Source organism: Ochotona curzoniae, unplaced genomic scaffold, assembly GCF_017591425.1.
Source record: "Ochotona curzoniae isolate NIBS_2020 unplaced genomic scaffold, NIBS_Ocur_1.0 contig_2210, whole genome shotgun sequence".
In the NCBI taxonomy this organism is placed as follows: Eukaryota; Metazoa; Chordata; class Mammalia; order Lagomorpha; family Ochotonidae; genus Ochotona; species Ochotona curzoniae.
In genome coordinates, this window is record NW_024465369.1 from 3,257,384 (window position 1) to 3,271,063 (window position 13,680).

Below are 13,680 nucleotides of genomic sequence, written 5' to 3' on the forward strand. Positions count from 1 at the left end.
TGAACACATTGATAGCCTTTGAGCATTATCTTTTTCACTTGGCATAAATAATATCTAATTGCATATATATGATTTCATAGAAATCCAGTTGAGACAAATGTTAGGTTGATAGGATATGGACAGTAGAAATATATAATGTTCTGTACTTTTTGAGTAGGGAGATTAGGAAAAATACCTCCAGGCTAAAGTGCTTCTATTCTTGGGTGTGCCAGTTGATCATAGTTGTATTGATCTCCTTGACAATAAATGTCTATTCTGGAAGCTGGATTTAAATCACTGTCAACATGACTGCTAGGAAATGAATGCTTAAGTCCTTGTCTTTCATAATGAATGTGAAATTACTCGCTATTCAAACAAGATTTAGTCAACTTCTGCTAACAGGAACAGAGGAATTCTTGCTGCAATGCTTTGTAAAACATAAAAGAACAAGGAAGTAGCATTCAGGATCTTGATGCCCCTTAGTTTTTTAACCATTAGGTAAATCATTTAAAACATCTGGACTTCACTGCACTTGCTTGCGAGTGTAAGGGAGATTTACTGTACTGTCTATTCAAACCGCTGTGTAGTCTGAAATTCCATGATTCCGTGTGTCTTGTGAGTTTGTTTGTAGTTCAGAAAGGTAGAATATCAGAGAATTGCTTTGCAATATCTTAACAATGTACTGTCAATAATTACTGTTATGCAAGCAGTGATATCAAAAGATAATACTTGACAGTTGCAGTAATAGAAGCTTGTTATCCTAACCCTTTATCATAAAGTGTATAGCGTAAATGTACATATAAGACACTTTGTATAATATAGGAACCTTTCCTGCAGGAAGTAATTTAAAATATTTTAGGTTTCTGAAGCCCTGACTCATTTTCATGTAGCTGCCTTCATTCTTATGACTCTTGAGAAAGTTTGCAGCTTCACCACATATGTTTAATATTTTGCCATAATTGCCCTTGTTCCTGAGCTGTTGGATTCGGGGCCGTAGCACTGTCTGAGAGGTTTACATTTCTCACAGTGAACCGGTCTCTTTTTCAGCTGCTTCCTGGCTTCTTTTTACTCAGGTTTCCACTGCATTTTTTAAATGATGTATTAAAGTATTAACATTTGCTTATATTGTCCATTAAATGTAATGCCTTTAAATAATGCATCATACTCAGAAATAGGGATTTGAATTTAGACAAAATCTTTACCTTAATGTCACCTTCAAATTTTGATGAAATCTATTTCTTTAATTTCTATTCCAAAGCAGTTAGAATGGCAGATTTAGTTTGATTTAGAGCTTATCTGAAAAGTTAAATGACTTAAGCATGACAAACTTATTAACAGAAGTAAAATGCATACACTTTTTTGGACGTTATTATTCATTAGAGCATAACAATAAGAGGACCTAAGACATGTAATTTCATTTGAACTGTTGCAGCTCCTACCAAAGCTAAAATTAAACATTTTTCCCCAAAACTGTGAAATTACTGAGAGCCTATGGGAAGCAGGGTGATTCTTTATATTCAAATTTAAATATAATTTTAGTTTTGCAACCAGTTGATAAATCCAGAAATTATCAGTGTTTTAAACCTTCAGTCTGTTTTCCGAATAACTCAGAACCAAATGGTTCTGAACTGCTGAAGTTCTGCTTCTAGTAGAATCTGGTAGAATCCTGCTGAAGTGATATTTTAGGATAAACTATCTGTAAGGGACACAGAATATTGGAAGCACTTCTGGGCACAAAATTAGGGGGTAAAAGGCAGGCATTGAAGAAAAATGACGCTTCTCTGTAAGTGGGAGGGACATCTTAAAGGTTTAGCTGTGTCATACTGAGACTCGGGACACTACTCAGTTACTTTTTACTGACAACCTTTGACCCAAGTAATAGGAATTTTGTATTTGTATTACTAGGTGGTGGCCCTGGCTATGCTTGTTTTTTCCTTGATTCTGTGAGCATTTGTTAGTATTATGTGACCAACACAGATTCAGACACTTTATAACACCTACAAATGCACCTATTTCCCTTTTCCCTTCTCCGTTAATCTGCCGCCACTGAAATCTGGAGCCAAATATATCTGGTAAGTACCCATAGATTTCATTGAGTTATGAAGACTTCCCAAGAAGTCATTTAAGTAGCTGTGAACCATAACTTCCATGTCTGTTTTTGTTAGAGTTGTTTTCTGCTTGCTTGTATGTTTACTTCAGGTGCAGGTATAGGAGAACATAGGAGGATAGAGGGAGGAAAGTACAGCTGTGATGGCAGCTTTGTCTCCTTCCATATAGACCTGCAGTGGTATCCTCATTGAACTTCCCTACCCACTAAACTAGTGACACTGACCAGAATTATAAGCTTGAGTTTGATGATAGGAACACAACTTATCTAAGTTGCCTTGAAAATGCTTGCCTGTGGGTTATTTTATGTTTAGGAAATGGTTGTCTTTAAACTGCAATACAGAGCTACCTTTACAGTGCTTCCTTTGTACAGATTCATTCTTAAAGAAATTTAGTAGTACTGTTAAGTGAAATAAGCTAAGGTTTAAGGCTGTTCTGACTAAGCAAGTCTTAATTTCTTTATGTATATGTGTATATACATATGTACATACAAAATTTTTTTTTAACAAAGTGAGGGGCCAGCACTGTGGCATAGTGACATCAAATATGGGCACTTTTTGAAGTCCTAGCTCCTCCACTTCCAACCCTGGTAGTATGCCTGGGAAAGCAGCAGGGAATGACCAAGTCCTTGAGCCTCTACCTGCATGGGAAACTGGAAAGAAGCTCCATACTCCTGGTCCAGACCAGGCACTTACAGCTGTATGGGGAGTGGACAGCAGTTGGACAATGTCTTTGTAACTGCCTTTCAAATGAATAAATAAGTAAATTTTTTTGTTTTAGGAAGGGTAAATAGGAAGATACACCTATTCTGTCTGCTGGTTCTCTGCCCAAATGCCCACAGCATCCAGAGCTACGCCAAACCAAGCCCTAGAACCAGAAATTCCATCTAGCTCTTCCACAAAGGTGGCAGGTTCCGGGGTTCTTGGACCATCACTTGCTGCCTCCTAGATACCTTAGCAGGCAGCTGTAGAAGTGGTGCTCAGTTGCAGGCACACCAAGTGGTGGTTTAACCCACTTGCCCCCTTCTTTTCTTTTTTATCTTTGTGGTTATGTTTACTCTGTGTTATTAATAATATTATTTAACACAAATGATAATTCAGGTCACCCATAAAAAAGTAAAACTGGCCAGATAAAGGCTTTGCCAGACTTTTTCTGCTGAGCAGTGTATTTTCTTCTACTCTCCTCTGATAAGAGATAGGGAGTTAAAAATAGAATCGTCTTTGGATCCCTCCAGGGCAGTGCCTAAGCCATCAAATCATATTGTCCTAGTTTTCTCAGCCAGCAGAATTGATTGAGCTTTCCTCTGAAAGTGTTGGAAGAAATGGGATAAAATTCTAACAGTACAATCCATTACCAAAGGATAATGGTAGTGTTAAAAACATTTCCTTTAAGAGCTGGATATTTGCTCTGTTGTTTGGTGTCACTAAACACACTTATTTTGAAAATTTTTTCTTTTTATATTGACAGAAATTTTTATAAAAGATATTCTGTTTTCCTGTAGCTAATGGGTTCATTTTAAAGAAATTTGAGGAAGGCCCTTTTTTGTCTTAAAACAGAAAGAATATTTAAGTGGTAGCAAAATTGGCAGTATGTGGAATGTTAGAGTACTGGAAACACGCTTCTTGTAGCATTTTTTAGGCTATTGATACTTGTCATTCTCTAGGAATCTACTTCTTCCTAATCCTTTACCTTCTCCCTCTTTTGCAGATCATTTGGATTGTTTTATCTTATAATTGGCAATCTTCAAACTGTGCTTTCCACACTATCAGAACTATATAACCCTCTTCATTATTTCTGAATAAACAGATTAGCACTCTGAAAGTGTCGCTTCTCTAGAAGATTCCACTGTGTATCACAGTCCATACCATGCAGCATGGAATTCCTTTATGTACCCGTAGGTCCAGAGGAGTTTTGGCAATCTGAACAGTTTTTTTAAGATACAGTTCTTATTAAGAAAATTACAGAAAGCAAGTTATGTTTGTAATTGTTATATTTTGTTTCAGTGGGGTGTTTGTTTGTTTGTTTGTTTGTTTGTTTTGAGATTTATCCACATATTTGCAGAGAGAAAGATCTTCCATCCACTGGTTCACTCCCTAAGTAGCCACTGTGGCCAGAGCTGAGCCAATGCAAGTCAGAAGCCAGGAACTTCCTCTGGGTCTCCCACACGGGTACAGGGTCCCAAGGCTTTGGGCCGTCCTTGACTGCTTTCCTGGGCCACAGGCAGGGAGCTGGAAGGAAAATGGAGCCGCTGGGACATGCAAGGCGAGGAATTTAGCCACTAGGCTACCATGCCAGGCCCTTGTTTTAGTGTTGATAGTGATTTCTTGCTGATTTTGCACAGATTGTTTGATTAATGGGATAATGTATGGAGTGTCATGGTCTTTTTTTTTTTTTTTTTTTTTTTTTTTACCATAACTGTTTTACTTGAAAGAGTTAGAGAAAGTGCAGGAGAGACAGAGATCTTTCATCTGCTGGTTCACTACACAAATAGTCTAACTGAACCAGACCAGAACTGGGATCCAGGAGCTTCTTCCGGGTCTCCCACATGGGTGCAGGGACCTAAGGCCATGAGCAGGCCTCTACTGCTTTTGCAGGTCATTAGCAAAGAAATGGATCTGAAATGGAGTAGCTGGGATTAGAGCTCATATAGGATGCTGGTACTGTAGATTAAGATTTAGCTTTTGAAAACACCATGTCAGCACCTTTTTGTGCTTTTTAATACTTACCAACTAAATAAGTTTTGCCTATAATTATAGTAACTTTGACCAGTGTACATCCCACCATCTTCTTATTAGAATAACGTCAGTAGTTTTTAGTAACCTTTAAATGCTTACTCTCGTCTAAACACAAATTAATACTTTTGACTAGTTGGTTGGTTTGGAATGAATGAGTCATCAAATATCTTCTGGGGAAACTTTTTAGGTACCTGTCCTAATGCCAGTAGAATTTTCCTTCCAGGAAATACACAGAGCTGATATAAAAGCATCAGATATTAAATAGTTCTTTCAATTGTGGCAGCATTAAAAGTTTTTGTCAGACTCTGGTGGCTTTCCACCCAGTATGTTTCAAACCTGGGGTTTTTCCTCTGACAAATGTAAAACTAAATGGAAAACCGCTCAGTGGAAAGGAATAGTGTACTTGTTTATGAAACTTCAAAGCTTCACTTTGAAACAGGGTGATTTCTCTGCTGCCCATTAAATCTCCTTGCACTCAAGGGGTCCACAGGTTAAGCTGGCATTGTCCCACTGGATAGTCTTAACTTCTTGGCAAAGCAGCCTTACTTTGTGGAGAAGACCACCAAGATCTGTGAAGGGTGTGCTAGAGAAATCTGTAGACACATCTGGAATATGAAAACAAGTGTACATCTTAAGCATAATATACCTCCGAGGCAAAACAAAAGAGATTGAAATTGAAAAACTCAGAGTAAGCACAGAACATGGGTCATGGAACCTGAGAATGTCAGCAGTTGAGCCTCCTCTTTTCCTTCCAGTTGTTGTATACAGGTAAAGCAGGTGTAACAAAGGAAAGAGTGTAACTTTAGCATGCATAAATCACCAATGACACATCTTGGCAGTGGTGGGCAAAAAGATTAAAAGGAAAGTTCCCCCCAGGAAGACTGCATTATTTGTGAATAATGCAAACTCGCACCCTGGTATATTTTTAGTCTCTACACTTGCTAAAGCTACCATGTGAACTAACTACTCTTAACAGCCTTTCATCCTGATTTCTACTTTGGGTAACAATGTTTATAATTCAAATAAGAAGTTTCCTGATTCATTGGATTGATTGATAATACTTCTGTTTTTCTACGGTTAGTTTATCTTGAGACATATTTCTGCATGTCAAACTTATAGCGAGATTCTTTATTAACTAACCTATGAAGAAATTCTTAAGAAATGAAAAAAAGACGGGTCTCGTTTATTGAGCAGTGTAATTCTTTTACTTCTGTTCTTGTCCCTTAGAAAAGTAAGGTTTAGAATCAGAACCCAAGTCCCAGATACATACACTACTGGTGACTGCGGGCAGGGTCTGAACCTTCCTGGAACTTTGCTTCTCATCTGAAACATGGATGTTACAAGCAAACATATTTCATAAGATTTTGAGTGAGCTAACACAGGTGAAGTGCTCAGAACAGTGCCTTAAACCCTAAGACAGGTCATGTTAATGTTAGCTGTTTAGATTTTCTGTGGCAGTGTTGGAGCAATCATAAATGTAGCATTTAAAATAAAAAGATATAGAAATTTCGGATTGAATTTTAGAGCAGACACAAGAGACCAACATAATTGATTTCAATAATTTAGGCTGTCTGGTTTTTCATGGCATACATGTTCAGCCTTTAACTGCAATAGAGATCAGATGTTGTTTAAACTGAATAGCTCTTTTTCATATATATTTTTATTTAAAGGCAGAGAGATATGGAGAGACAGATCTTCTATCCACTGGTTCACTGCCTGAATTGCTGCAGTGACCAGAACTGGGCAGTTCTGAAACCAGAGCAAGAACATAAGCCATCCTGCATGCTTTCCAAAGCCTTGATCTGGGAGATGGGTCAGAATGGAGCAGCTGGGACTTTAACCTGCACCTGTAATGGATACTGGCACCGCAGGTGGAGGCTTAGCATACTAGACCATAGTGCCAACCCTAGGAGTTCTTTTCTTATCCATTCATTGTTAAATTTTAGACCTCAGTATGTTTTAAAAACTTTTTTTGCAACTTGAAGGCTTCCCAAAGCTTGTAAAACCTGTTGATCAGATTTGGAAACATTATGTGGAAATTATCATTTCTCCATTCCAATCAATAATATAAATGTAAATGTTGCTTTTAATTACAAAATGAAACTAGCCATAAGTACAGTTAACTTATGGTTATCTCTAAGTGTTTAGCAAGTAATTTTTTATTTAATAGCTTTTTCTTTTTACAAGTTATCTGCCATGAAAATATTTAAAGATCAAAAAGGGAAAATGTTTTATAACCAAATCCCTTTTGAAAGGGGATTTTCCATGTTACACTTTTTCATAAATGTTCACATAATGCCTGCATTTCAAAATTTGTATCTTAAATAAAACTTGTGTGGTTTTTTTTCTCATATAAGCAGTTTGAAGTTCATTACATAAATATCTGGGATTCAGCTGCTGTTCAGGTTATCAGGAGAAGTTTAACAAGTGATCTGTGCATTTCAAACCAATAAAATTTATGGAGTTAAGTGTCATTTTAACAAGTTTATTGAATGTATTTAACATATCAATCTGTAATAAGCCTCTGGTTTTAGATACAAATACATATTTATATTAGTTGGATTCAGTTCTATTAATATGTTTTCCTTTTAAATATAAATTGCTTAGCTGACCAACAGTTAATATGGGTTGTTTTTGTTTTTGAATTTTTTTTAAGCGGGGATGAGGGATTTAATACCTTCCTGGACTCCTGAAAGTATATTATTTATATTTTTCAACAAGATATACACAAACTATGACTGAAAGAAGAAAATTTTGTTGTGTGTAGTTTTAAGAACTGGGATACAGGGTCCGCACAATAGCCTAATGGCTAAATCCTCATCTTGCACACCCAGGATCCCATATGGGCAACAGTTCATGTCTTGGCTGCTCCACTTCCCTGCTTGTGTCCTGGGAAAGCAGTAGAGGATGGCCCAAAACCTTGGGACCCTTCACCCATGTGGGTGATCCAAAGAGAGTTCCTGGCTTCTGCCTTTGGATTGGCTTAGCGCCAGCCATTGCAGCTACTTAGGGAGTGAACCAGTGGATGGAAGACATTTCTGTGTCTCCTACTCTCAGTATATCTGCCTTTCCAATAAAAAAAAAATAATAAATCTTTAAAAAAGAAAAAACTGGGGTACATTCCAAAGGATAAAATTATGAGAGATTGTCTAAAAAGGCCTTTTTTGCTAAAGAGTTATTTTTCTTTATTTCAAAGTCAAAAGTTACAGAGAGGGAGAGACCAAGATCGTCCACCCACTGTTTTTTTCCCCAAATGTCTACAACAGTCACAGCTGGGGTAAACCAAAGTCAGGATCTTAAAACTCCAATTAGGTCTCCCCACAAGTGTGGTCCTTGAACCAATTTCTGCTGCATTCTCCTGCATATTAACTGGGAGGTGGTTTGAAAGTAGAGCAGCTGAAAGTCAGCATTGCAGGTGATAGCTTATCCCATTGAATAAACTGTAGTGACAGAGAGAAGGTGTTCCATCTGCTGTTTCACTCTGTCAAGTAGTTGCAATGGCCAGAGCTTAGCCAATCCAAAACCCAAGATCCAGAAACTTCTTGCTAATCTCCCACGTGGCTGTAAGGTCTCCAGGACTTAGGTCATCCTCCACTGCTTTCCCAGGGCACAGCAGAAAGCTGGATGAAAAGTGGAGCAACTAGGACATGAATTGGTGTCCATTTAGGATGTTGAGCTTGCAGGTGGAGGATTAACCAGTTGAGCCATTATACTGCCTCCATTTCCCCTCAAGAGCTTTCCCTTTAAGGAAAGCATTTGGCATTCTTATTTTAAAAAGTGTTGCTGCTGAACAACACATTCCCAATCTTATTTTTGCTACTTCTGAGTGTATTTCAGTATTAGTTTAGTTTAGTTCTTTGTTAATTTTCACTGTCTTCAAAATCTATAAATCCCTAGTACTTCTTGCCACCCTTCTATGTGTAGAACTTTTAGTTGTCCACAGTGTTCTGTTGTACATTCCTCTTCGCCTTTGTACCCAACATACTATGTGGCACCATTCCTAACATTCTCTCAAACTTGCTGCTCATTTTTAATTTTTTTCTAGACCTTTGCATTTTCCTGAAATACACTTCTTTACATTCATGTATAACTTCCTTTATAATATCACTAAGAATTCCTTCTTAACTGAACTTTACTCATTATTATCTAATCTTAAGGTCTCAGGACTAAGAATGCCAATTTCAAAGATAGCAGTCAAGTAATACTCACATAGCTCAAATGACATTTCCCAGGCTTTGGACCACTTATTACTATTCTTCATGACAGATACCCAGGTGTGGGAGTCAGGTGTTTTAAATTTCATGTTATGACATCTCAGTTTCAAATTATGTGATATGTGGGTAGACATTTGTATAGATAGTCCAATTAATAGATCTGGATATTAATGGAGATTAAGTTACATTAAGGAATCTAAAATGTATTGGAAATTTACTGGTGCAAATACCATGATACAGCGTGCAAATGATGCTGTATTAAACCACCATCGCATGATTTTATAGCTATTTGTTGAAAACCTGTGTCCATCTTTTTTTTTATATTGACAGTATTTTAATGCTTTTTTTGTTGTTGTTATTGCTGTTAGACTTTTTTTTTCTTCATGATACAGTTCCTTGGGGAGAGTATTTCACTCAGGAGAGACTGCTATGCCAGGTTTCCAAATTTGTACATACATTGGCTTTCTTTTTTCCAAAGCATCCTTTTAAGATTGAATATCTCCTTAATAAGCTATGAAAGTAATGTGAAAGACACTTGGAACTTCTTAGAAGGGCTGTAGTCATCTGAGTATTGTAAGATTTATTTATTCATTCATCTACTTATTTTGTCTGTTTGAGTGGCACAATGTCAGAGGGAATGCACTGGAGTACAGTAGAGCTCCCATCTGCTGATGCCCTCCCCAAATGGCTACAGTGGCTGAGGCTGTGCCAGGCCAAAACCAAGAGCTGCATGCAGGCTTCCCATGTAGATGGCAGGAGTTCTTTCTCAGGCACATTTGCCAGTAGCTGGGTCACAGGTGAAGCAACCAGGACTCGAAGCAGCACTCGCATGGGATTGTTAGTGTTAGAGGAAACAGCCTAACCCTCCTGACCTCAACACCAATACCTACATCAAAGTATTTTAAGTCTGATTTTTGTTACAGTGAACACAGCCAGATATCCACTGTTGATTTCTTTGTTTTCATTTTACTGGGTTTGTAACTTTTCCAACTATGTGTAAAAAAAATTATTTTCCATTCCACAAAAGCGCAAATTGTAATGCTGCGATGTATTGCTGTGTGTTAAGGAGAGCATTTCCAACACAAGGTGTTATGTTCACCTCTCTGCTCCATTCCTGTCATTTGTTTTCTTAAAGGTGGAAATGAATCAGTGTATGCTTAAATGGTATTGAGAATTTGGACTATAAATTTGAATATCTGTCATGTGTTCTTACTGTTTTCATTCTTGTCCTTTGTTTTGTTAGAGACTAAAAATCTGTCAGTGTATGTTTGGATGATATTGGAATTTAGGGTATGAATTTGAAATATTTGTCACTTGCTAAACTGAAAATATAACATAGCAAAATATATTTTATGATGTTATCATGAAATTAATTTTATTAGCCTTTAGCCATTGACATTTCCTTAGGCAGTACTGTAGTTTAGTTCATCTTTGTTTAAAAAAATTTTTTTAATTCCTTGAAGCAAAATGATTATGTTTATCTGGTTTCTTTGAAAAAAAAAATAGTTCATTTGGTAAAAGTATATTTATATTCCTGATTTAGTAGTTAAATTACCAACAGTGCCTGCAGGTTTAGTTTAACTGTTCCTTAGGCATTTTATTTATGATTTTGAGCAGATTACTTTATCTCTTTAATTTATCTCTATCAATTAATCTTTGAGGACATAGTCAAGACAATTATTAAATCCTAACATAAGGATTGATAGCTTAGTATAAGTTTTCAAACTATTCTAGAAAAGTCCTCTCCCACCCTTTATTTTTTTACCACCAGCAGGGCAAATTTCATAGGCATGTAACCTCCTCAGATTGCTTTAGTGTCATGCTACTTGCAGTCAGAAATTCTCAAAAACATAACATGCAGCCCTATATATTTTATTTGCATTCAGCCTTTTGCACAAATTATGTATGGCACCTCCAAAAAAATCCTTGAGGAGAAATGGTGAGAAACAGAGACGAAGAGAGACCTGCTGGTTAACTTCACAATTCCCTAAAGTGCAAGGAGCTTGGCTAGGCCAAAGCCAGGAAGCCAGGACTCCATCCAGGTCTCTAGTAAGAGAGGCAAAGACTCAAATATTTGAACCATTACTCACTGCCTCCCAGGGTGACCCATTAACAAGAAAGGAATTAAGTAGAGCTATGACTACTGACACTTCAACCAGTGTTTTAAACAATATGCCAAAGTCCTTGCTTAGTTTCTTAGTAGATGATCATATACCTAGCATTTTAATTATCCCATCTTAACCAAGTCTGTGTTCCTGAAAGCTTCCTCAATTGTAGAAGTAATATTTGCAGAAATATTTACTTGACAGCATTTTAGGGGGACAAAATGTAGTTAACTTTAGTTTTCTACATAATTTTTCTTGTTACCTCAAAAATAGAGGGCATTAGGGATTTGTCATGTAAAACTAATTCTTTCTAGAGCATGAAAATGCTTGTTTAACATACCGAAACACCCTATTATTAAATGAAGTAGATTTAAAGCAAAGTTTAACTCATTGTGCCATTGCAGGTTTTCAAGTTACACCCAACCAGCAGCAAAACTACCAAGGAATAGTTGGAGTTCAGCAACCACAGAGTCAGAATCTACTCAGTGGCCAACCCAACAACATTGGAAATCAGATTCAAGGGGTGGTCATCCCCTATGCTTCAGTGCCATCATACCAGGTATGTTCTCTCTCTTACCTATTTTGGGCGGAGATGGTTTCCAGTAAGTTACATGTATAGCTACAGTGAGCCAGGAGCCAGGAACTTCTCGGGGTCTCCCATTGGGTGCAGGGTCCAAGACTTTTGGCCATTCCTGACTGCTTTCCCATGGCAACAAACAGGGAGCTGGATGGGAAGTGGAGCAGCCGGGATACGAACCGACATCCATATGGGATCCTGGCATGTGCAAGGTGAGGACTTTAGCCACTAGGCTATTGTGGCTAAAGGTATCTTTGAAAATGACTTGCAGAGATAAATCATATTTTCTCATTATCTTAGATATGGAACCTACTGCACAAATGCTAGCTAAAAACCATTGGTGGCTCAGAAAACACAGAATTGAAGTGTTAGTGCGGTGGCTAACTTCTCAGTAATGCCTATTGTCAGTGTTAGCTTTTTCCTGACTGATCATTCTGTAAATTGTGAAGGCCTGAAACATAACATTTACAAAGTTTTAAAACGCTTTTTTTTTCCCGTAAATTTTAGGTTTCACTGCCTCAAGGTTCTCAAGGAATTGCCCCCCAGACTTATCAGCAGCCTGTTCTGTTCCCTAGTCAGTCCAGTCAAGGATCTATACCCACACAAGGAATGCCAGTTTACTACAGCGTCATTTCCCCTGGCCAGCAAAATAGTTTAAGGTGAGTATAACCAAGAAACTGATGCTCTAGCTCATAATTGTTTATCAACAATTGCTTGTAAAATGAACAAAGGGACATAACCTGAGTTCTTTTACTAATAATGTAAAAGACATGAGCCTTAGCAGCAAAATGTATTACTGGAACTTTTCAGACTCTAGAGAGCTCATTTTCGATCAGTATGGGGGAAACAATGCAGCAATTAATGGTAGCTCTGTGTTAAGCTCTTCTGTCAGCTTCTGCTTTGGAAGAGCAAAGTGAGAAATCTAATGTGCTAAATTAGTCATCTGCTTTTGAATTGGATATGTATAGTCTGTCACTCCAGTTTACTACAAATCCTTTCGTTTATTTTCATAACACCTTTCTGAGACCATGCGTCAAGTAGCTAAGCTTTGTGAGGACTTAAATTATTATCACTGATAAGAGATTGTTGACCTCTAGCTATAATTGCAGATGGCATTTGAAGAGAGAAAAGTGATTGATCTACTTTGATTTTATTTTTTAATTCTGACAAGAAAAATGGAGATGTGGTTTTTATGTTAATTGCTGACAGTATTCCCATAAATGAAACTCACGGATTTTTTCCTTCTTTCTGTTTGTGTGGCTGTTGACATTTGAGTGTTTGATTCAGTAAAATCAGGCTCTTTGAATGACAAATTCATTGTGAATTATACAGACAACTTTGACATTCTATGTTGTATTGAAACCCAGCTCTTTAGGGTAAGGTACTGCCAGATAGTGAAAATCGGTATGTGCAGGAGTTACATTAATATCTCTTTAACATTGAAAGGCAGATATACAGAGAGGAGGAGAGACAGAGAGGAACATTTTCCATCTGATGGTTCACTCCCCAAGTGATCACAACAGCCAGAGCTGAGCCAATAAAGAGCCAGGAGCTCCTCCGGGTCTCCGACACAGGTGCAGGGTCCCAAGGCTTTGAGGCCATCCCCAACCGCCCCCCACCCAGGCCACAAAAAGGGAGCTGGATGGGAAGCAGGGCTGCCGGGATTAGAATTGGCGCCCACATGGGGTCCCAGGCATGCAGGATGATGACTCTAACCACTACGCTACCATGCTATGCCCAAGGAGATTTTATGCTGAATTTTAGATTATGTGTGCAATATATCAATGTTTGGAATCTGGAATGCCAATTCAGTTTCTGAAATGTCAACTGGAAGTGGCATTCTGTGCTAATAAGAAATAAAAATTAAGAAAATTGCCAAATTATATCCTTTTCTAAGCCAAAGAATAACCTTTATTTGATCAGAAAAAGCTAACAAAGTAGTCATTACTGTGTAGAGCAGAGGC

General features: G+C 37.6%; 1 protein-coding gene across 2 annotated transcripts in view; it reads left to right on the top strand.

Annotated features, from left to right (window-relative positions):
• The window catches only part of R3HDM1 (R3H domain containing 1), an 89,147-nt gene that overhangs the window by 55,636 nt on the left and 19,831 nt on the right, over window positions 1-13,680 (top strand). For both annotated transcript variants that reach the window (XM_040971504.1, XM_040971505.1), the window contains 2 exons: window positions 11,544-11,698; window positions 12,224-12,375. In XM_040971504.1, the coding sequence (XP_040827438.1) occupies window positions 11,544-11,698; window positions 12,224-12,375 (307 nt within the window). The remainder of the gene's footprint in view (window positions 1-11,543; window positions 11,699-12,223; window positions 12,376-13,680) is intronic.